The 21,959-nt window shown below is 38.2% G+C and overlaps 1 protein-coding gene across 7 annotated transcripts in view; it reads left to right on the top strand.

Annotated features, from left to right (window-relative positions):
- The window catches only part of PDE1C (phosphodiesterase 1C), a 569,208-nt gene that overhangs the window by 396,866 nt on the left and 150,383 nt on the right, over positions 1-21,959 (top strand). For all 7 annotated transcript variants that reach the window (XM_010353320.2, XM_030933172.1, XM_010353326.2 and 4 more), the window contains 3 exons: positions 15,932-16,045; positions 17,631-17,813; positions 18,770-18,836. In XM_010353320.2, coding sequence (XP_010351622.1) covers positions 15,932-16,045; positions 17,631-17,813; positions 18,770-18,836 — 364 coding nt within the window. The remainder of the gene's footprint in view (positions 1-15,931; positions 16,046-17,630; positions 17,814-18,769; positions 18,837-21,959) is intronic.

A 21,959-nucleotide genomic window follows, 5' to 3' on the forward strand; every position in this document is an offset into this window, starting at 1 on the left:
GTCTGTTCTCATGCTGCTAATAAAGATACAGCTGACAGTGGGTAATTTATAAAGGAAAAGAAGTTTAATGGACTTACAGTTCCACATGGCTGGGGAGGCCTCACAATCATGGCAGAAGGCAAAAGAGGAGCCATGTCTTACATGGCAGCAGGCGAGAGGGCATGTGCAGGGGAACTGCTCTTTATAAAATCATCAGTGTTCATGAGACTTATTCACTGTCAAGAGAACAGCATGGGAAAACCCACCCCCTTGATTCAATTACCTCCCACCAGGTCCTTCCCACAACATGTGGAGACTATGGGAGCTTCAATTCAAGATGAGATTGGGTGGGGACGCAGCCAAACCATATCAGAGAGACAGAGCAAGAGAGAGAGAGAAAAGAGAGAAACTAATTATAATCTAATTCATGAAACCAACCAGTCTAGCAATTTAAACATTCTTTTTAGGTAACTCACTTTTAAAAAAAGTAAATGCTTAGACTTTGAGATGTCTTTATTCCACTTACTGTTACCCTCGAAGACAGCAGGGTCTTGTATTGTCCTCTGGTTCCTCTTGACTCCATGGTGATGTCTCTTCTCTGCTTGGTCACCAGAAGTCTTCGTGACATCTCTAGCTAACGTCTGGGACTGCTTTTCTCCCCACCAGCTTGGCCCTGTTCAGCTCCCCCTCGCACTATGGATCCAGCTGAGGTCTGGCTGTAGCACCTATTTGGTCCCTGACCCTCTGTCCCTAATCCATGGCAGTGCCCCTAATAATCCCTCCAGTCAGCACTATCAGCTGCTTCCTGTCCCTCTGCAGGGCACAGGGACCTCTGACATCTTCCTCCTTCCTGCCTAGGAGCCAAGGAAGATGCAGGGGGTCTGAACTGTGTCCTCCCTCTATCTCAGATGCAACTGTTTTTAATCTGATGTAACCATCTTGGGTTTGTGTAGGAGTGTCCCAGGAGTTACTTTGGAAATCATCTGTTTACTGAGTCCAAGAAAAGGAAATGGGGCTAAATTCTCCAGCTCTCTGTTCTCCCCTTGCCCTATCTAACAATCTCTTGCCTCAGGACTTTGCTCTAGAACTCTGAGGTACTTCATAGATACCACTTTCCTGAGATTCCTCTTTCCACTGCTCCCTGGGGGCTTATTGTGGTGGGAATGGCTGTTGGCAGGGGAGATGGGGAAAATATAAATAAAAACATATCCTTCTCTGTCACACATCAATGCATTCAAGTGGTAAAAATCTCTGCACTAGGCAGAACTAGGGTTTTAGGTGACAAAAGTCAAATGGTAGATCACCCAGGCCACAGGTTTTAGCTTTTCATCTCTGATTCCAATGGAATTTCTTTTCCAGGAAATATGTGAATGTAGGGGCTGAGAGAGAAGGAAGGAATCTGTACCTGGTCCACAGCAAGTAATAGCAAATAGCCGAGAGCCAAAAGTCACACACAGACGTGGCTTGGTGCATATGGTTCATGGAGCCATGTGTGTGACTATGAATTTTAAAGACCACCCTCAGTTCCAGCAAAGATGGTCATTCTGTTCTATTTACACTAGGGCTGGACCAAGTTCAGCCATTTTTCAGACTTCATGGGAAGACCCATAATTAGGTGTCACAGCTGCTTGAGCTTGCCTTTGGCTCTGCCAGGCTGCGGACAGGGCAGGTGCCCCTCTGCTGTGACCCCAGAGCACGAAGCATCACCTGGTATGGAGAAAAGAAGACTCCCTCTCAAGAAACACTTGATCGATAGCGTAGCTGTGAACACCACCTCCGGAGCTTTAAAAATTCTCATGTACACTTTGAGAGAGTCGGTAGCAAATGTTGAACATTTTATGATTCCCTCATTGTCTCTTTTTACTTTAAGAGAGAATCATTTAAAGGAATTGTGTTTTCCTCTTTCCAGTCCCCAAGCCAGAGTCTAAAGCTCATTGGAAAATAATAATTCTTTTTACACACAATGATAGGATGTATTATGACACCACGTAGGTTCAAATATCATTTAAAGCAAATCTTACAGAGTATGTTCCCAGATTTAGGAGGCTTTAAACATGCTAAACGAGGAAGTCCTGGTCCAGTGGAGGCTCATGCTGTTCTTGAGGGACAAACTCCAAAGCGCTAGATAATACTTTTAAAATGAGCAGATTACCACCGTGAACAATGAGGGGTTGTTTGGGGCAAGTGGAGTGCTTTGTCCAGATTGATTCATCCGTGTTTGCAGCTATTACTGCTAATTCCTCTGTAAATCAATTCTCCTTGTAAATTGTGATAGAAATAGCTAACAGAGGAGAAATTTTTCTTCTAAATAGCAACGGGAGTTGGTCCTGTATTAGCGTTTACCTTGTGTCGCTACCTGAGCGATGTCAAGCTCGTGTTTCTAACCACAGAGAAAGCCAGAGCTATTTTAATAGAACTAAAAGTGAAAGGAGTCCCATTCTTCATCTACAAAGAAAGGGAGACAGTGCTGGTGAGTGATATGGGACTGCATAAATAAGTATTCCCAACTCTTCTTTTCTTTTTCTATTAAATATAGCACAAAATGAAAAAGCTTTAGGCTTTTGACACATTCAGTTATTAGGATACGCTGGAGCAGACCACGAATGAAAATGCATTGCTGGTTCAGATCCCTCCCCTTGCCCCATCCCAAAGCTGTTACAAAATGATGTGTAGTTGGAAGGAAATTTTGAATGGTAATCACATTGAATACAAACTTGAAATGTTAATAATATGCAAATTGTTTCCCTATTGATTGGAAATGACTATACAACAAAACACCATCTCTGTGACCTGTGTTTTCACACCCCAACTTATCTACCCTCACTCCCTTAGTCTCATACTTAGCTCTAGATTTCATTCTTTTCATTTTTTATGGACTTAATTCTTATTTGTTTTTTAAATTTACTTTTATGATAGGTTGACAAATAATAATTGTATCTACTTATGGGGTATAATGTGATGTTCCAATACATATATACATTGTGGAGTGATTAAATCAGTCTAATTAACATAACAATTACCTCACATACTTATCTTTTTTATGGTGAGAACATTTAAAATCTACTCTTTTAGCAATTTTGAAATACATAATATATTATTCCTCACTATAGTCACCGTGCTGTGCAACAGATCACTGGAACTTATTCCTTCTGTGTAACTGGCACTTTGTACCCTTTGATTAACATCTCTCCTTTCCCTGTTCACTCCCTAGAGGACATTATGCTAGATGAAATAAGCCAGACACAGAAAGACAAATACCACATGTTCTCATATTAAGGATCTAAAAAAAAAAAAATCAAACTTTGAGAAGCAGAACATAGAATAGTGGTTACTAGAGGTTGGGTCTGGGTGTGTATATTAATTTCATTCTTTACAACCGCTTTGTGGCCAGCCTGCCATAGTGAAACCACCCTCAAATTGAAACAAACGTCTGAGAATGAACTGAAAAAGGAGAGGGAAGATACAAATCGTGCTTCATACCTCAGAGTCCCGGGGGATCACTGCCAGTAGAGGTGTAATTAGTGAGCCTTTAGTAAAGTCACTGGGATTCTTTTTCTCTCACCTTCTTAGTGTAGTGACCATTTGCTAGCATCTGAGTTTCTTCCGTTGATCCTGAGAACCTCCATTTGTCTTTCCTAGGGTTTCCTCAAGGCATGAGTCTGGTTCTCACCAAGCTCCAAACATCGCTGGTTAAAGCCCTCACTGGATCCTCTCCAAAGTCATCAGACACAGTTAGTAGCTCACTGGTGAACATTTATCCCTAACTCTCTTACTGCTGCTGAGACCAAGCCGAAGGATCTGGAGGACACTAAGTAGACCACTAGTTAAGAACAGAGAGACACTTACAAAACTAGCTGGGGAAAGGACAACTATGTCCAGCCTTTTGTCATCAATATTCCATCGAGCTGGATAACTGTGTCTCACTTTTTAAAACTAAATGTTTAATTTTGAGATAATTGTAGAGTCACATTATTGTAAGAAATAATACAGAGGAATTCCCATGTACCCTTTACCCATTTTCTTCCAATGGAAACATCTTGAAAAACTACAGGACAATTTCACAACCCAAGATACTGATATTAGCATAATCTACCAATCGTATTCAGATCCCTCCAGTTTTATTGTACTCAAGTGTGTGTGTGTGTGCATGTACATGCATGAATTTGGTTCTGTGTAACATAATTGCATTTGTAGGTTTGTACAACCACTGCCACAGTCAAGGTATAGAATAATTCACCACTAGTTTCCCTGTGTTGCCCTTCTTACACAGGTCTCCCTCTTCCTCTCCCTTCTCTCCAGTCCCTGTAAACCACGAATCTTGTCCTCCATTTTAAGAATGTTACATGAGTGGAATCATATAGTATACAACCTTTTGGGATTGTCTTTTCTCACTCAACATAATTCCCATGAGAACTCTCTCATTTTTGTCAAAATGCTTGGGAGATTATCTGATAATTAGGATGATTATGTTTCTAGCTTAATAGGATTTTAAAGTTAGAAAGTGTCTTTAATATACAACATTCCATTTAACTCTTTCCAAGGAGTAGAAAGTGAAGGTTTAAAGGAAAAAACAAGTATTGGTGGTAGGATTGCATTTTCTAGATGCTGGCTGTCCACCAAAACCACCACCTCTTCTTCTTGAGCCTACCACAGGACTATGTTTTCCAGCTTCTCTCTTGGAAAGACATAGTTATGTGACTATGGCTTCTGGACAATTGGAAGTGACCAGCGGCAATCAGTTCCAGTTCTAGTCTGGTTCATAAAAACCTCCCACACACGTCCTTTTGCATCCCTTTTCCTTCTGTGACAAATGGAAACGGAAACCCATGGTGAACTTAGAGGAGCCACAAGGTGGGACAAACAACCCCTATTTAGCTCTCCAGGATTTCTTGACCTTTAGAGTTCTGAGTCACAGGAGGTGTGGGAGCAGCTACTGTGCACTTGGAGGAAGTGGAGTGGAGGGAAACAATAGCGGACTCCAAGAGTTCCTTTCCCATCATTTCCTCCCCAGCCTGGTGAGGCTCCCTCCTGTCCCAGACCAAGAAGATGCAGTCCTCACACACACATTCAAAGCAGCAGCCTCAGGTCACCTTAGAGGTTTCTCACAGTTTTCTTTGAGGTTTTTTTTCCTATAGTTTTTCTTGAGTTAATCTTAAGAAAAGGCACTGTGCTAATTCAGCACCTTGTTAGCTATTATTTGAAGGTTTTTAATCTATGAATTAATTTTATTTACTTCCGTTATTATAAAAGAAAAAAGAAGCAGAAATGAGAAAAATGTAACCTCAGGTTTATTTTACCAAAACTTATATTTGTACTATGGTAGAATTCCTGTGATTTTGCTGGCTGAGGGAGCTTTAGCTCCTCTGGATAATCATACCAGCGTGATGTAATTGAGGTTGAATGAGGAACTAAATTCAGAAAAAGAAAGCGAAGGAGTCACGGGGCTGGGTTGACTATGAAGACATGGAGAGATGTGTGTTGATGTGTCTAGGCATGGGTTGTGACCTTCCTAAATCTTCCTGCAAACTTGCTTCTCTTTTCTGCTCAGCTTCCTTTTCTCATTAGTGCCATTCAAAGATGTTTTTAGTTCTTCTCATTTCTTTGGTCTATTAAGACAGATGTTGAAGTGGCATGTTTATCAGCAGGGAAAAGTGACAGTGATTCTTTCCACATGAATAGCTGCAAATGAACACTGGCTTCTGGAACTTACCTCTTGGTGGTCTGGCAGGATCTTAACTCCATCCCTCTCCCCAGTCCCCAGCATGGCCTGGGGTGGATTCTGAATGATGCTCTGGGTTGTCTTTTTCATTCTCTTTTAGTTCTTCACCCAGAAGAACAAGTGGGTTTTCATAATAACATCCTTTCCCAATAAGGTTTGCTCACCTACAAACTTTGGAGAGAGAATGTTTGCCTTCACGAAAGATTTTCTTAGCATAATTTGGAATCTTACTCTTAAAAAAAAAATCCCACCATGTCCTTTTAACAAAATGTGTGAATTGATTGGCAGTAAAAACAGGGGATAAACTGATTTTTAAGAAATAGTTACTTATAAGGCCAAGAATGACTGTGAGGGAGTTCCTTTCTAAAGTACTGCATTTGATTAGAAGTGCAAAGGAATGAAGTCAATATTATTACTCAAAATGGATTAAAACTTTAACCCTGAGTCATAATGCCTTCTAGAATACCATAAGAATAGAAGGCTTCTCTTGGACCTGTCAGTGCATTTTGCCTGGTGTTCCCATGTAGTGAGCTGACACAAGCACTTTGGACACACAGTTGCCCACATACTGTCACACCCACAAACATACATCCCCAAAGGAGATTCACTCTGTGGAGAAGAACTAGGAGGAGGCTGAGCAGGCAGGGCTTCTCTGTGACATAGCTTCATGAAAACCAAAAGAATGGAAATATTCATCAGAAAATCCATGGCAACCGAGAGAGTATGCAGTGATACCCTTGACTGGGTATCCGAAGAATGGGTCCCTGCATATGGAATGGAACAATCACATGTAGAATAGGACAGTTCAAAAACAACTTACATTGCCTGTTTTCTTTTTCCTTTCTTTTTTTTTTTTTTTTTTTTGTAGCATATTTTCTGGTCCACTTATGTTGTGCTTATATTAATATAAAAATACATATGCACATCCTCAAACATACCAGCTGGATGTTGAGAGGAAGAGAGTTGGAATAGTGAAGTGGTAGAGGGACACAGGACCAGAATTAAATACTTTATAATAAGTCTTGATATGTGGAATAGTAACAATAGTTTTGTTGTTTTACCACATCAACTATATTTCATTCTTCACATTTTTAAGTAAGTTTTAGAATCAGTTTCCAACAAATGACTTGTGGTGAATTTGTTTGTGATTGGATCTACAGATGAATTTAGGGAGAATTCATATTTCTAAATGTTGAGTGTTACAATTTATGAACATGGAATCTTCCATTATTTAGGTCGTTAAAACTTCTCTCAATAATATCTTACCATTTTCCATGTAGATGACTTTTATATATTTTGTAAGATTTATTCCTAGAAACTGTTTTATTTTGGTATTTATGTGGATGGTACCATTTTCTAATTGTTTATTGCTGTTTATCAAGTGGCGTTGCTAAATTCACCTCTTAATTAGAATAACGTATTTGCTGCTTTTTAAAGATATTATTTTTTTCCAGTCCTATGTCTATTATTTCTTCTTTCTTTGTTGAACTGGTGAAGACTTCCCATACAATATTCAGTAGAAGTAGTCATAACAGGCATCCTCATGTTATTCGCTAGCTCAACAGGAAAGATTTCCCATTATGTATGACGTTTGCTCTAGCTTTCGTGTTAAAGACCCAATATTAGATTTAGGATATTCACTTTTATTCCTTCTTTGCTAAGATGGTTGTCATGAATAGGTATTTTCTCAAATGCTTTTTCTGACTCTGTTATGATTACCAAAGGTTTTTTACTGTTAAAATAGGGGATTACATTTATTTACTGATTTTAAATGTCAAACCAACCTTGCATTTCTGCAAATTTGTTTGTTTTTTTCTTATTCTTTTTATTTATCACTGAATTTAATTTGTTAAAATTTTGCTTAGGGTTTTTGTATCTATGTTCATGAGAGATACTGGCCTATAATTCTTTACTTATAAGACCCTTGTTTGGTTTTAGAATCGAGTGTGCTGGCCTCATAAAAGGAGTTGGAAAGTGTTTCCTCTTTTGCTATTTTGTAGAAGACTCTGTTATTTCCTCTTTGAATATTTAGATGAATTCACTGAAAACATGATTTAAGTCTGTAGTTTTCTTTGTGGGAAAATACTAAACTATGCATTCAGTTTTTAAAATTTTAGTTTTATTTTTCTTTTACTGTCAATCTCACATGTATATGCTGCATTCAATTATTCTGATACAGCATTATTAATAGTTTGCCTTTTTCTTGTGTCAATTTTGGTAAATTAAGATTTATGGAATTTTAAAATTTCATCTAAATTTTTAAATGTATCTTCAGAAAGGTATTTATGATATCCTTTTACCTTTCTAAATGTCCACAGAATCTGTAGTAATAGTCTCTTTTTATTCTTGATATTGGTTATTTATACCATTTCTTTTTTTTCTTGGTCAATCTTGCTTGACCTATCAATTTTATTAAGCATTTCAAAGACCCCGGTTTTGGCTTTGCTAATTATTTCTGCTGTGAGTTTGTTTCTACTTAAGTTTTGTTTTTGTTTTTTTTACTATTGTCTACTGTCTTTGGATTAACTTGTTCTTCTAACTTCTTGAGGTGCATAATGAGATCACTTATTTTTAGACTTCTCCTATTCTTTATTTATTTATTTATTTATTTTGAGCCCGAGTCTTGCTCTGTCGCCCAGGCTGGAGTGCAGTGGTGCGATCTCAGCTCATGGCAAGCTCTGCCTCTCAGGTTCACACCATTCTGCCTCAGCCTCCTGAGTGGCTGGGACTACAGGTGCCCGCCACCACACCTGGCTAATTTTTTTTTGTATTTTTAGTAGAGACAGGGTTTCACCTTGTTAACCAGGATGGTCTCAATCTCCTGACCTCGTGATCCACCTGCCTTGGCCTCCCAAAGTGCTGGGATTACAGGCTAGACTTCTGCTTTTCTAATATATTTATTTAAAGCTGCACATTTTCCTCTCAACACTGCTTTACCTGCATACTACAAGGTTGTATGTTATTGTTCGGTTAGAATTATTTTGTGATTTAACCTTTGACCTATGGGTTATTTAGAAATATATTGCTGAATTTCTATACACTTGAAATATTTCTATTCATTTTTTGTTTTGGATTCTAATAACAAAATTGTGTTTCATTGTTGTCACAGAACATTATCTGTCTGAGTTCAATTACTTGGAATTTATTGAGAGTCTCTGTGACCCAGCACATGGTCAGTTTTGATTACTGTTACATGTACACTTGAAAAGAATGGTGTGTTCTGCAGCAACTGAGTGTAGTGTCCAGTCCATGCCAACTAGGTCAATTTTGTTCATGACATTATTCAAAATCTTCTATAACATTACTAATTTTTTTATTAGTTAACAAGTTATGTAGTGAGGCATATACAATGCAGAAACATAGGTATGCACCTAGGTACCAATTATTTTTCTTAAGTGAAAAAGTAACTGGAGCCCGGTAATTTATTTCAATTCATTTGTGCATCTGCTTTAAGCAGGTGTAATTAGAAACTGTAGAAGTAAAATTCTCTTTTATTTATAGCATTAACAAAAGGTAAAAGCTAAATAAGTAGGCTATTCTTGTCAGTCATCATTTTTGTTGGCACTGTTCTTATTTTTGGTTTGGTGCTCACTCAATGAGGAAACCTCATGCCCCCAAAACAAGTTCTTTCCCAGAAATTCTTAAACGCAACCATCCATACTACCACCAAACTCATGCAGCACTCAATCAAATTTCCATCACGTGAGAGAGAATATTCACACTGTGCTGTTCAGAGTATCAGACAAGCCTGATTACAATGAAAACAGAATTTTCCAACTTACTCACTACTTGTGCTCCTGTACTCAGCTGCTAGATTGATATTTCTAAAATGCCAATCTCATCATTCTATTCCTCCATTTAAACATTCTCCAAGGGTTCCCCATTATCTCCAAGATAAAATTATATTTCTTTAGCTTGGGATTCTAAGTCTACTGTGGTGTAGCTCCTACCTTCTGTTTTATCTTTTGACATGACCCTGAGTTCCATACAGACATGGGAATCTCTGAATAGATCACTGCCTTCAGCCTGCTTTCTCCATGCAGAGTCTGCCGTTTCCCTATCCCATCCTGTGTGCCTGACTGACCCCTACGTGGCCTTCAAGATGGCTCTGATCAGGTCCATTGGGGAGGGCTTTGTTATTTGAATATTCCTCTCCTCTGTGCTTTCTTAGCCCCCATCACACCTCTGCCATTTCACTTACAGTACTGCATTGTGGGTGCTGGTTAGCTTTCTGTCTTCCCTACCTGAGAGAGGGCACTGCATTTCCCCACTTTGTATTCCTAGAGCCTATCTCTCCCAGTGCCTGCACACAGAAGACACCCAGTGTTGAATGTTTTTCAAGTGCAGCCATCTTAATCAGCTGTCATTAATTATAGAAACAAACAAATGGCCAGAAAAATGCTTGGATGACATCATCAGATGGCATTAAAGCATGAGACTAAAAGTCATGTTGGGGCCGGGCGCGGTGGCTCAAGCCTGTAATCCCAGCACTTTGGGAGGCCGAGACGGGCGGATCACGAGGTCAGGAGATCGAGACCATCCTGGCTAACCCGGTGAAACCCCGTCTCTACTAAAAAATACAAAAAACTAGCCGGGCGAGGTGGCGGGCGCCTGTAGTCCCAGCTACTCGGGAGGCTGAGGCAGGAGAATGGCGTAAACCTGGGAGGCGGAGCTTGCAGTGAGCTGAGATCCGGCCACTGCACTCCAGCCTGGGCAACAGAGCGAGACTCCGTCTCAAAAAAAAAAAAAAAAAAAAAGTCATGTTGGGGCATCCCATTCGGAAGAGTTGTTTTAAGTTATTTTCTATGGCATTTAGGGAAGTGGCAAAGGACAGGAGTGACGTGGAGGAGGCAGGTGCGTGAAAAGGACATAGAGATGAGTATGCCTTATGAATACATGGGTGTGATGAACTGAAATGAAGTTTTTTTTTTAATTCAAATGAGTTTTTAGGGCTCATGATTCACTGGGACATGTAGAGAAAGTACTGTAAAAGATCCAGTTCTCATATCGTTTCAAACAAAACAAAGCCTTTCTGAGACAGCAATACTTGTTGGCCACACTGGCATTTTAGGAGCTGCCTACCCATCCTCAGAGGGAATAACCTTGGACAGAATAGACAAACATGAGAAAGTATGTTTCCATAGCTTCTTTTTACAATTCATTTTTGCCTGTGCAAAGTGAATGAAATTCTAGCAGGGTCTAATGCTCAACAAATGTGTACATTTTCAAGGCATAGGGTCATAGGGCTTTCTGTGACCTCACTGGGGTGGGGAATAGTGCCTAGTCCAGTATAAGGCAGTTTTCTAAGTTATAAAGTTGAACCAATACATTGCTTCTTAATGAAGTTCACCCCATTGGTCCTAGGAATTATCTTTGTGGAGAAAAAAAAGAATACCTCTCCTCCCTAACATCCTTTTAAATTCCAAAATACAGTGCTCTGGCCTTTCCTCACATAGTTTCCCTCTTCCAACACCTTTATGCATCCCACATGTTGATTGGTGTGGGGTCAGGGGAAGTCAGCATCCAGGGCTTGCTCTGGATCTGAGGACACAGGGAACTGAAGATATGTAGTATCTCATCATTTGCCTTGCAGCTAAGAAGCATACAGAAAGCAAAGAGTTTACACCAAGAAATGCAAGAGTCATGAAAAGATGCAATGGCTCATCCACAATGAAATTGCACACTGTCTTAACTGAAAGGCATCTTGCCAAAGTTGGAAGGCATAAGCACTTCCTAAAATGGTGTTGCACTTCTGTACTGGAACTATTATCTGGCAGCCACAGTGACAGAAATGGATGGAGGGCTGGAAACTATGAACATTCTCTCAGAAGAGAAACATTATTATTATTATTATTAATTATTATTATTATTGTTATTTGTGTATTTTCCTACTTCTTTATCTTCCTTCCTTGTGAATTTATTTCGAATGCTCATGAAATAAATTCCCCTTAGGTGCCCAGGCCAAAAATTCCCCTGGGTAGTATTAAAACACCAGATATCCATCTTTCCCAAAATATAGGCTACAGCATACCATGGGACCTGGCCTCTGAGGACATTCACCTTTTAGATGGAATGGATTCACATCAAAAGCATCTAGACAACTTTACTAGGAAAACAAAGGAGAGCAGCTGAGCTCTCTGGTCTCAGCTAGTCTTTTCCAATTGAACAAAAATATTTTATGACATGGGTAGGAAAGATCCTGGCTAATTTTCAGACAACCCTTCTTAAGATAGTTGAAGATCTAGGGAATATCTTCACTATGAAGACAAATGGAGAGGGGTCCTTATTCTCAGGAACTTTTGAAACTACTAATTGGCCAATGATAAAAGAGCTAGTTTGAAACTCTTTTGCCCAAAGAATAGCCATTTCACCAAGAGGTAGGTAGGTTATGGCAGGGCAGGGCTGGATATCCCAAATGGAAAGGATAAAGAGGTAGAGAAAAGTGGGCCGAGGGGCCGATGGAGCATAAGCACCGGAATGCTATGCTAAAGCTCAACAGAATTTGAAAGGGGCATCTGGAATTGCTAGGGTTTGTGTGGCAGCTACATAAAACAGAAAATTGGCAGCTGCAGCTTGTATCTGACATGGTGACACCCAAACAGGAGATGGGTATATACAAAACTGGTCACCACTTAACTTCTTTTTAACAGTAAGTTATTGTAGTCTTTCTATTGTCGTGTTTTGTTTCTTTTTAAAGAAACTTTTTATTGTATTGATTTGGGCTTTTACCTTTGTTTCACAGATTTATGTTTTTTTGAATTGTATTGAACACACGGCAGATGCTCCCTAAAATTCACTTCTGTTTCCATTAGTGATTTTTTTTTTCAAAAGTGAGTCCTTTCGCATTTTGAATGCTGTATTCTCTTCTGTCTTTATTGCTATATCTCTTCATGAATGTTTTCTTCTGTTTCATCATCCTTGAGTAAAGAAAGGTGAATGTCAGCTGGGTGTTCTTCCATAACCAGAGTGACGGGTTGTGTTCTAGGTTCCCTCACTGTCTGCCAGGAAGTTGATTGAATCTTCTGCTCATCTCATAAGCTGGAAAGACAGGGTTACATTTAAATTTCTAGTGTCCCCCATGCATCCAAAAGGTGCATTATTTCTGTATCATTTCCTCTCTGGATCTGTTGAAACCACTTGGCTAGGGTTTTGCTTTCTATTTACAGCTTCCTGTTGGGTCAGAACTTCACACTGAATGCATAAATATGACTGTCCAAAGTCTGCCTGGCACCACTGGTGACTACATCAGGGAGAAGCCTCTGAATGGCTGATTTTCTGCTAATTGTGGCACAAAGCCTGGGTCTCTCTGGTGAAGCTGATTTCAGTGCTACTTATTGGAATAGCTGAGTGAGATTCTGAGTGAAGCTTTTCCTGAAGGCCCCACTCCTGCTCTGGCCTGGGGTCCCAGCCCACTGATCACAAGGTGATATGAGGTCCTTCATGACTTGATTCTCTCAGTACTGTGCTTTCCCAGGAGTGGGAATTTTTATAAAGTAGTGGCTATACATCTGTATTCCATATAATGTCCTTAATAATTCCAATTATTTTTCAACTGATGAGAATTAGCTTTTAGCTTGTAAAAGTGGGAGAGGAAGTGTTTGTATGAGAAATAGGAGATTGTCCTAGTAAAAGGAGACGTGTCAGCTCATTTTCACGTTTAGTTGTCCTTGTATTATTAGCATTTTATTTTATCTGCCTCTTCTTGCCAGAATCTTTTTAAATTACTTGTCCATTTTGTAAAGTCTGAGTTAGTTAAATCTAGGTCATGAATCAACAATCCATTTAACTGGAGACTCACGAATCCACTCCCTTGGAAGACCACTGTCCTAGAGTATGCCTTAAAGTTTTTGTTTTGTTTTCTGGAAAGAATATGAATGATAAATTTTGAAGTTGTTGACAACTGAGAATACCTTTATTGGCTTCTTATGTACTTGGTAACTCTGTAGATATAGATATAAATGTCTTGAATTTTCCCATATTATTCTCAAAAATTGGTACTGTTATTAAATTGCTTTCTGATGTTTGACACGATAGAAGTAGATGACCAGGACAATTTTTTGTTACTTTGTAAGTATTATGTTTAATTTTCTCAAAGATTTTCAGGATCATTTCTTTATTCTTTGAAATTAAAATTACAGTAGCATGCATTTGATGTTTTCATTTACTTTTAAAAAATTGTATTTGATGCCTTTTCATCTGCTTATACAGATTTTACTTTAGCCTAGGAAAACTTATTCAATTTAAAAGCTGCTTCTGTTGTTTATTTCCTACGGAAGTTCTATTATGGGTAGATAGGATCTTCTGGCTTTTACTTCTATTACTCTTATAATCTTTCTCATCATTTTCTTTGTTTTTGTCATTTCCTCTTAGGTTCTAGAATTGAGATGGGTTCTACTAGAAATTCATGTCAGTTCCTGGTAGAACCTGTAAGTCCCAAATGAAGAGAAGCATTTTTAAGAAGTTTAATTTTACTCTCATTTTTGAGAGTAAACTTTAAAAAGTTGAATTTTACTCTCATTTTGTCGTTTAAGAGTCCAAACAGCCTACGGGGTAGCTGGGCACTGGAGGTGAGAGTCAGAACTGGAGGCAGACTTAGCCAGGAATGTGTTTTGCTAAAGAGCTTCCAATCCTTATTTGGAACAGCAGTCAGGGCTCCCTGCTGCCGTCTCCCCATTCTTTGGCAGGCTGCTTATTATCCCTTCTGTGTGAGTGACTGGCAAGCCCTTCCCTGCCAACTCCCTGTCCCGTGCTGCCTCTGAAATTCAGGACCCTTTCCAGTGCTGCTAATGGCATTCCCAAGGCTGACCTTCCCCTCCAAGCCTGCAGGGGCCTCGGGGGATTTCCTTTGCATATTTCCCTTTGATATATTGGAGATTCATAATTCAAGTAGAGACAACCTGAATCTAATCTTATTTGTGTTTTATATCATTGAACTTCCTGGACATTTTTTTTTTTTTTTATGGTTGACCCCCTTGCCTACTTTTTAAGGTTGATCCAAGATTTTTTCTCATTCTTTACTGTGGGTAATTTTCATGAAGATTAGGAAGGGAGTAGTTTATACCTTGCCATGAAGACAACCTATCTGAGGATATTTTGATGTCAGGAAGGTGAGAACAGATTGTGTATACCAATGGGAAATGGAGATTTGACAATAATTTTAAATATCTTGCTATAATTTTTCTCATTTGTTTATCTGTGGTGATCAAAGTCATTGAATAATGACAGTAGTTATAACAAGTGCCTTTTCAAAGGACAACCGTGAGTCACATACTCTATATCAATTTCATTTAATCTTTAGGTCAACTTTAGAAATTTCATACTTTGCTCTTCATTAAGATAACACTCAAAGATGTTACATAACTTACCTAGGGTTGCATAGCTAATAAGTTATGAAGTGAATTTCAAACCCCAGTTTGTCTTCAAAGTCTACTATTTTCATTGCTGGTTGTCAAACAGCCTGAAGAGTTGCCCAATCTCCAAATCTCTGTGGTATTTACAGTATTCTCAGTTACTACATGTTGATCATCTGTAGTCATTTTATTGTTCTTATGAATACTAAGTCCTTCTCTGTGCAGATAATGTTCATATAAATAACAGAAAAACATGTTTTATTGCTTCTCTTGTGTAGTCTGGAGTTCCTCGGTTTAAAATCCATCCTTATATTTCCTTTTTTTTAAAATATTAGGGTATTTGTCTCCTCTCAGAGTGATTTTTTCCATCCAGTAAAACAATTTACTTTCATCTATTCTTTATGTAGCCTTTTTGTGGTTCTCAGTGGTTTAAATCTTTTCATCTGTCTTGGGACATGCCTGGGTCATGGGGCTGCCATTATCTGGGGCCACTGCTGAAACAAGTGCCTTCAGCAGAGCAGAATCTCAAGAGGTATTTGGTGATTTTGCTGCTGGTCAGGCTTTACTATGTCCACATAGAACAAAAAAGATGAAAACTTGAGAAAAAGCAAAATCATTGATAATTTAGGACTCATAAAGATAAAAGCTAGCTAGAAAGTATGGTCAGTGCCTGGTTGGAGAGAAATTTTTTCTTCTTACTTCACAATGGCAAAAATGTATACATTTATTTTATTACTTGCTCCTTTGGTCCCAAAATTATTTTCCTTTCAGATGTATCAGAATAAGTGAGAATATTCAATGACTGTAAAATATATCACCATAGTTGTAGGATTATTCTTTGTTTCCTCTATTCTAATGAAATTGTATCTTTTTCTTTTTCTAGATTACGGTCTTTGGTCAAACAATTAGAGAGAGGGGAAGCTTCAGTGGTAGATCTTAAGAAGAATTTGGAATATGCAGCCACAGTGCTTGAATCTGTGTATATTGATGAAACAAGGTAAGCTAAAAATGACAAAAGAGATTAATATAGTGATGGTAAATTTTCTCTTAAATGGCTTTTCTGACATCGTCCCCCATGTCAGGAATGGGGTGACATTCAAATTACTCATCTTGGAGTTTTAGTTTCCACAAACAAAGGGGATAGATTTGGACAAGTCACTTACTCTCTGTACTTCCTCATCTATAAAAGGAGCTAATAGAACATATCTCACATGACTGTCATGACAAGGAAGTGAGATCACAAAAGAGGAGAAAAACTAATTTTTAAAAATCTGCTAAGATTTTAAAAATCAGATGTGGAGCTCCATTGTAATTATTGCATGTTGTTAGTGTCAGTCTAAAAAGTGTGTTTATGTTTTAATTCATAATGTCCACTAGAAAATGGAGGCTCCTGAAGTGATCGAGAAGCATGTGTTCTCTTACGCACCTAGCATTCCCTCTTCAGTCTTATGTATGTAGCTGATTTACTTAGCAGGCTTATTGCACTTGAATTATCTAAATGTATTAAAGCGATTTCAGTTACTACATATGTTTGCAAGTTACAAAATTGCTTTTCTTTTGAAAAATGTTGCAATGTTGAATATGAAAGGTGGTTTTTTTTTTTTTTTTTTTTCTAATTCAGACAGGCTTCTCTGTCAGTATTTGTGATGTCTTACTTTTCTTTGCCAAATTCCAATCTGAAAGTATTTCACAGCAATCTAAGATTTGTACGGTTTCTATTATTATTATTATTTTGGTGACACACTTGGTTTCTAATTTAAGGAAATCCGATATCACAGCTTTTTTCCAAATGTTGTATTTCCTCCGCTTACCCCCACCTCAATTGGTAAGTCTAAAGGAAAAAAAAAATCCAAACACCTTTACACTGGCAGCAACTTTTACTGCTAATTTGTAGTTGGATTTACTATAAATATGCAATGCTATTTTAGGTTTTATTTTAACATTGCTCTTTGTGTTCCATTCTAGTGGTCTGACCTATGTATGAGTTTGAAAAATCAGTGAAACACAGCTGTGACATGATTCAATCATTGTGCAAAAATAAAGAACTGCATTATTTTGAAAATTTTGCTTGAATTTAGACATTTAAATTTTGGTGGCAACCTATCAAACTAGAAAGAATATTAATTGTCATCACTTAGGATCACTACTTCAGAGTACTGAGTTGCTGTGATTTGGTAAATACTTTGCAAAGTCTCTAAGTGTCCATTTTTTAATAAAACAAAATAATGCCACATGGTCCATCTATGAACTAATACAGGGCTGCCTGTGAATGTATTTTTAAATAGAAGGTTTAAATTTCACTCAAATGCCACAGAGTACTTCTGGGTACAATGGACCAGTTCCTTTGTCCAGTCTGGTAAAGAGAACCATCCAGAAATATCAGTGGAGGCCAAGATCATCCTGAAACACATATGGGGAGCTTACATAAGCCTTCCCAAAAAGGCACTGTATTTTTTGTGGCCAATTTAATTTGGTTTCTTTGCACCTGCATGCAGGTGAGGCAGAGAAGAGCAGCTGCTTTGAACAGAGAGCTCCAACTTCAGATTTAATCTCAGTGTCCTGGTTCTCTTTCTTGTGTTCAGGAGACTCCTGGATACAGAGGATGAGCTCAGTGACATTCAGTCAGATGCTGTGCCTTCTGAGGTCCGAGACTGGCTGGCCTCCACCTTCACGCGGCAGATGGGGATGATGCTCAGGAGGAGCGAGGAGAAGCCCCGGTTCAAGAGCATCGTTCACGCGGTGCAGGCTGGGATATTTGTGGAGAGGTAAAGATGTCATTCGTTGTCATTCAGTGACCAAAGCAGCCAGAGGAACACATTTCCAATAACTGGAAGCTTTGCTTTAATGTGGTTTTCCTATCTTTATAAATACTGAAAATTGTGGGTAGAAACACATAGTCTTGAATGAGAAATGGCAAAAACATGTCTATTTTAATCTCTGTAGAATCATTAGGAAAAGCTTTTTGCTTTTGCTTGGAAGTTTTTTGTTTACCAGAGAAGATTTAGTTTGTGTTCAGCCTCTAATTTTTAAAGCAGGAAATCATCTCATCTATCGTCTTTTGAAATAGGTGGATGGTGTCTGCATTTGGAACAGATCTGGGATGCTTTGAGGTTGCTGGATCCAGGGAGGACAGTTCATTTCAGTGGTTTGAAGTCCCCATGACACTCAATTTTATTAGCTATTTTATTCTTTGAAATCAAATTGACCCCCTTACCCAGCAATAGATTCCAGAAATATATATATTCTTCCTATAATCCTTATCGTGTAATTACACATTTTAGAAATACCATGGTGAGTTTAAAGATTACCTGGGACATTTTTCCTTCTTGTTTTTGGCAGTTCTAAAGAACAAGCTATTCTAAATGGGTTACCCATAGGAGTTCTTCATTCAGGTTAAATTACTACAGTGCTTACTGTCTATTCTGTACTATAATTCACTCTGGCCAAAGAAGTGACCCATTTAATAATTTAATTTCCAGTCTGGGGCCTATAGAGTTAGGTTTCTTTCCCCCCAGTGGTTCTTATGTTTGGGATTGCTTTAATTTCTTTTGAATTTAACACTTAGACCACCTGAGTGAATATAAAAAAGGTCAAAAAATGAATTTTAGGTTCTAAAATTCACTTGACTTCTCATTATTTGTCAATACTTGGTATGAGTCTGTGGATTACAAATCCTACTTTGTAAGATATCATGTTGCATTTTTCCCTTTTGACTTTTCAGAATGTATAGACGGACATCAAACATGGTTGGACTGAGCTATCCACCAGCTGTTATTGAGGCATTAAAGGTAATACAAGTGAAAAGATTTTACAATGTACATGGTACCTAATGAAAAGTAGAGTTAAGTTGTTAGAAAATAAGAGGCTTTCATTTACAGTTACTTTTCCAGTTATTCCTGACTTTGTTCTTTCATTATCTTTTTATTATGTGTTCTAACAGTATCACTGTCTTTTCACCCTTCATCTTCCCAATTTAAAAATAATCAAACTCTGTGTGGGTTTCATTTCTTTCTAGTACTCTACAGTAGTTTAGGTTTTATGCGGTGATCTGTCTTTATGAGATTTATCTGATTTTGCCATATGAGATCAAGTATGTTATGGCTATAAGTATTCAACATTAGGAGTATTTGTAATTGCCCCATTATCTGATTACCTACTCCAAGTCCATTTTATAGATGAAGAAACCAAGACTTAGCAAGATTAAAAAAAAAAAAAGAGTAAATTAGAGACAGAGCTAATGTTTGATATCAGAGTCTTCAGTACATGGTAAGCTCTTAGTAATGTTTTACTGCATGAACATATAGCTCGAGAGCCCTTGTCCCATCTGTATATCCCATTGTTTTCCAAAGGCTCTCATTGAGCCAGATGTTCCCTTGGAAGTCATACAAATGTTTGAATTTAAATGGGCTAAATCGTGCAGAATTACCTCTAATCAGGCAAGTTCTTGGAATTGTATAGGATATCTCTAGGAGCCCCAAAGCAGATGCATTCCTGAAGGCAGATACTGATGAAGATCCATTGGTCTGAGCGTATTTGAGATTTGCTAAACTTGATTTGGCTTCTGGATTCCAATGTGTTGCTGATCCTGTAGCCCAGGATCACTGAGTTTGTTGACATCACATGTTGTCTATGCATGGACTTGGGCCATGTGCTTAGGGACATTGTAGCGTTTTGACCTTTGCTAAAGTCATTGCTTTCTTTCTCCAAAACCTGAAAAATGTGATGATATTTTCAGAAGCTAAATTACGTATTCATGGAGTTAGGGGGTAGGGAGTGCTTCTTGATTAATTTAATGTCAGGAAAGAGCCACTTGGGACCATCTTGATTATATATTCATAGGCCTTTCTCTTGTCTCAGAGACATTTACTAGCTGAATTTTAGAGACCATACATACACAGATTCTCATTTATCCTTGTTTGTCTCTACCCTTTTCATCTCTTCTTACCTAATCTTAAAAGCAGGAAGGATACTCAGGAAGGACCCAGCAAGAAGATATGTCTTTTCTCCCATTCCTCTTTAACTCCTAATCTCATGCCCAATACATCAGTGTAATGTACATTTTAATCAGTGAAATCACTTCAGGAAATCTGATAATTCTTAATATCCACTATGAAGTTGCACTGATTTTCATAATTGAACCTGAACGTTCAATCAAAGTCTTAGAAACAATAAAAGCATCTTTTGTCTTTAATTTTTTCCTTTATCAGGAACATAAATACAAAAGGGTATAGTGGTACCAAGACATTTATGAAAATGTTGCTTCTAAATTGAAGCCTCTTTTCTATGCAGAATAACCGAAAAAGAACTGGAACAAACTGTGATGTGCATGAATTGTTATTTTATAGTTCGCAAAAAGAAATTCTCAGATGCACACATGTTGTCTGAGGGGACGGGTACTTAGATTTTTCAGATAAGAAAGACCTACTAGCTCTCTAAATAAGTTGCTACTTCTCCTCACATATGCTGTTGGTATGTGCATTAAAGCTGAGGCTTCTATTTCTCTTGGCTGTGTCCCCCATTTACTGGGGAAGTTCAAAGCTTTTTGCAATGTAATATTTTTCCACTTCTCCAGATGCTAATTTTATTTGCAAAGAGTTGAAGCGATCACAGATATAGACTCTTTTGTTTCTTTCTTTATGTACTACATGTTACAAAAAAGATTATTTCCACTTCATTGCCAGAAGTTCATATGGAATCACTACTGTTTTCTTTTATTATAGAAATTTTCCCTAAAGACTGAGAGAATACAATTCCCTAAAATAACCCTTATACTATTGTCATGTTAAGCTTTGTGGTTAATGTAAGAACATAACATAAAATTACATTTAAGTAAGAGAATAATGAACCAGTCTCTAAATTTGAAACATGTTGCATTATGTTCTTTTTACTTTTTCCATTATATATACATGTATAGATGTAAGCTTCTAACTTGAGGTGTTCTACCTCTAGTCTTCTGAGATTAGCCTAATGGAAATGTAGCTGTGTGCTCTTCTTTGGAAGGGCATCTGTTTTGTGACTCAGGAAGTGACACCTTGGAAAGACTCCAGGTTTAAAGTAGGAGAAGATGAGGAGGTTCAGGCTTCCTTTGTGTTAGACTAACAGGAAGTTCCTGCAATTTCTCTACAGGAAGTGTCCTTGGGCAAAATTTGGTGAACGAGGAAGAATGTTTGAAGGCAGTTAAACTGGGTACTTGTTAAAAATGCGGATTCCAGGCCCCACACCAGGATTCTCTGGAGTCCCCACTGGAGGATCCATATTTTTGCTGAACCCCTCAACTGGTTCTGAAGAACATTAGACTGAGAATTACAGCTAAGCCTTCCCTAACATGAGGGACCAAAGAGGACAATGTGTCTCACTGTCTCTATTTGCTCATCCTCTTTATTCTCTAAGTCCTGATATTCAGAATAAATCTCGGCTTTTTATCATGATAATCTCTTTATTTCTAGTGATAGAGATCCCTTTCCTTTCTGGACACTAGGATTAAAAATTGTCAGAAGTGACACAGCATTTTCCAACCTACTGAGTTGTCAATGACTTTTTCCTTAGGAATAAAGATAAGACAATATATGTGACTCATGACAGTGCCAATGATAGTAACTGAGGTAAAGCTTTAGGTCTTGGGTTAATCTTAAGTGTCCTTGCTGTCTATAGCCTGGGCTCTAGTGGGATATTAAAGGGATAAGGCCTGGGTCACAGCACATATTCATGGCATTTACAATTTCATCTCTTGGCAGTGAGATCACTAAGGGTTGTTAGTGAGGTTATTACCTGGCTCTACTACCTTATGGTGCTAGACATTTCAGTTAATCTCTGAGATTAATTGAAATGTCTAGCGCCGTAAGGTAGCACAGAAAATGTGCTCACAGAAATGTGCCTGTCACTATTTCTTTGGTTATTTTAATGGAGGGGCA

Source organism: Rhinopithecus roxellana, chromosome 6, assembly GCF_007565055.1.
Source record: "Rhinopithecus roxellana isolate Shanxi Qingling chromosome 6, ASM756505v1, whole genome shotgun sequence".
NCBI lineage: Eukaryota > Metazoa > Chordata > Mammalia > Primates > Cercopithecidae > Rhinopithecus > Rhinopithecus roxellana.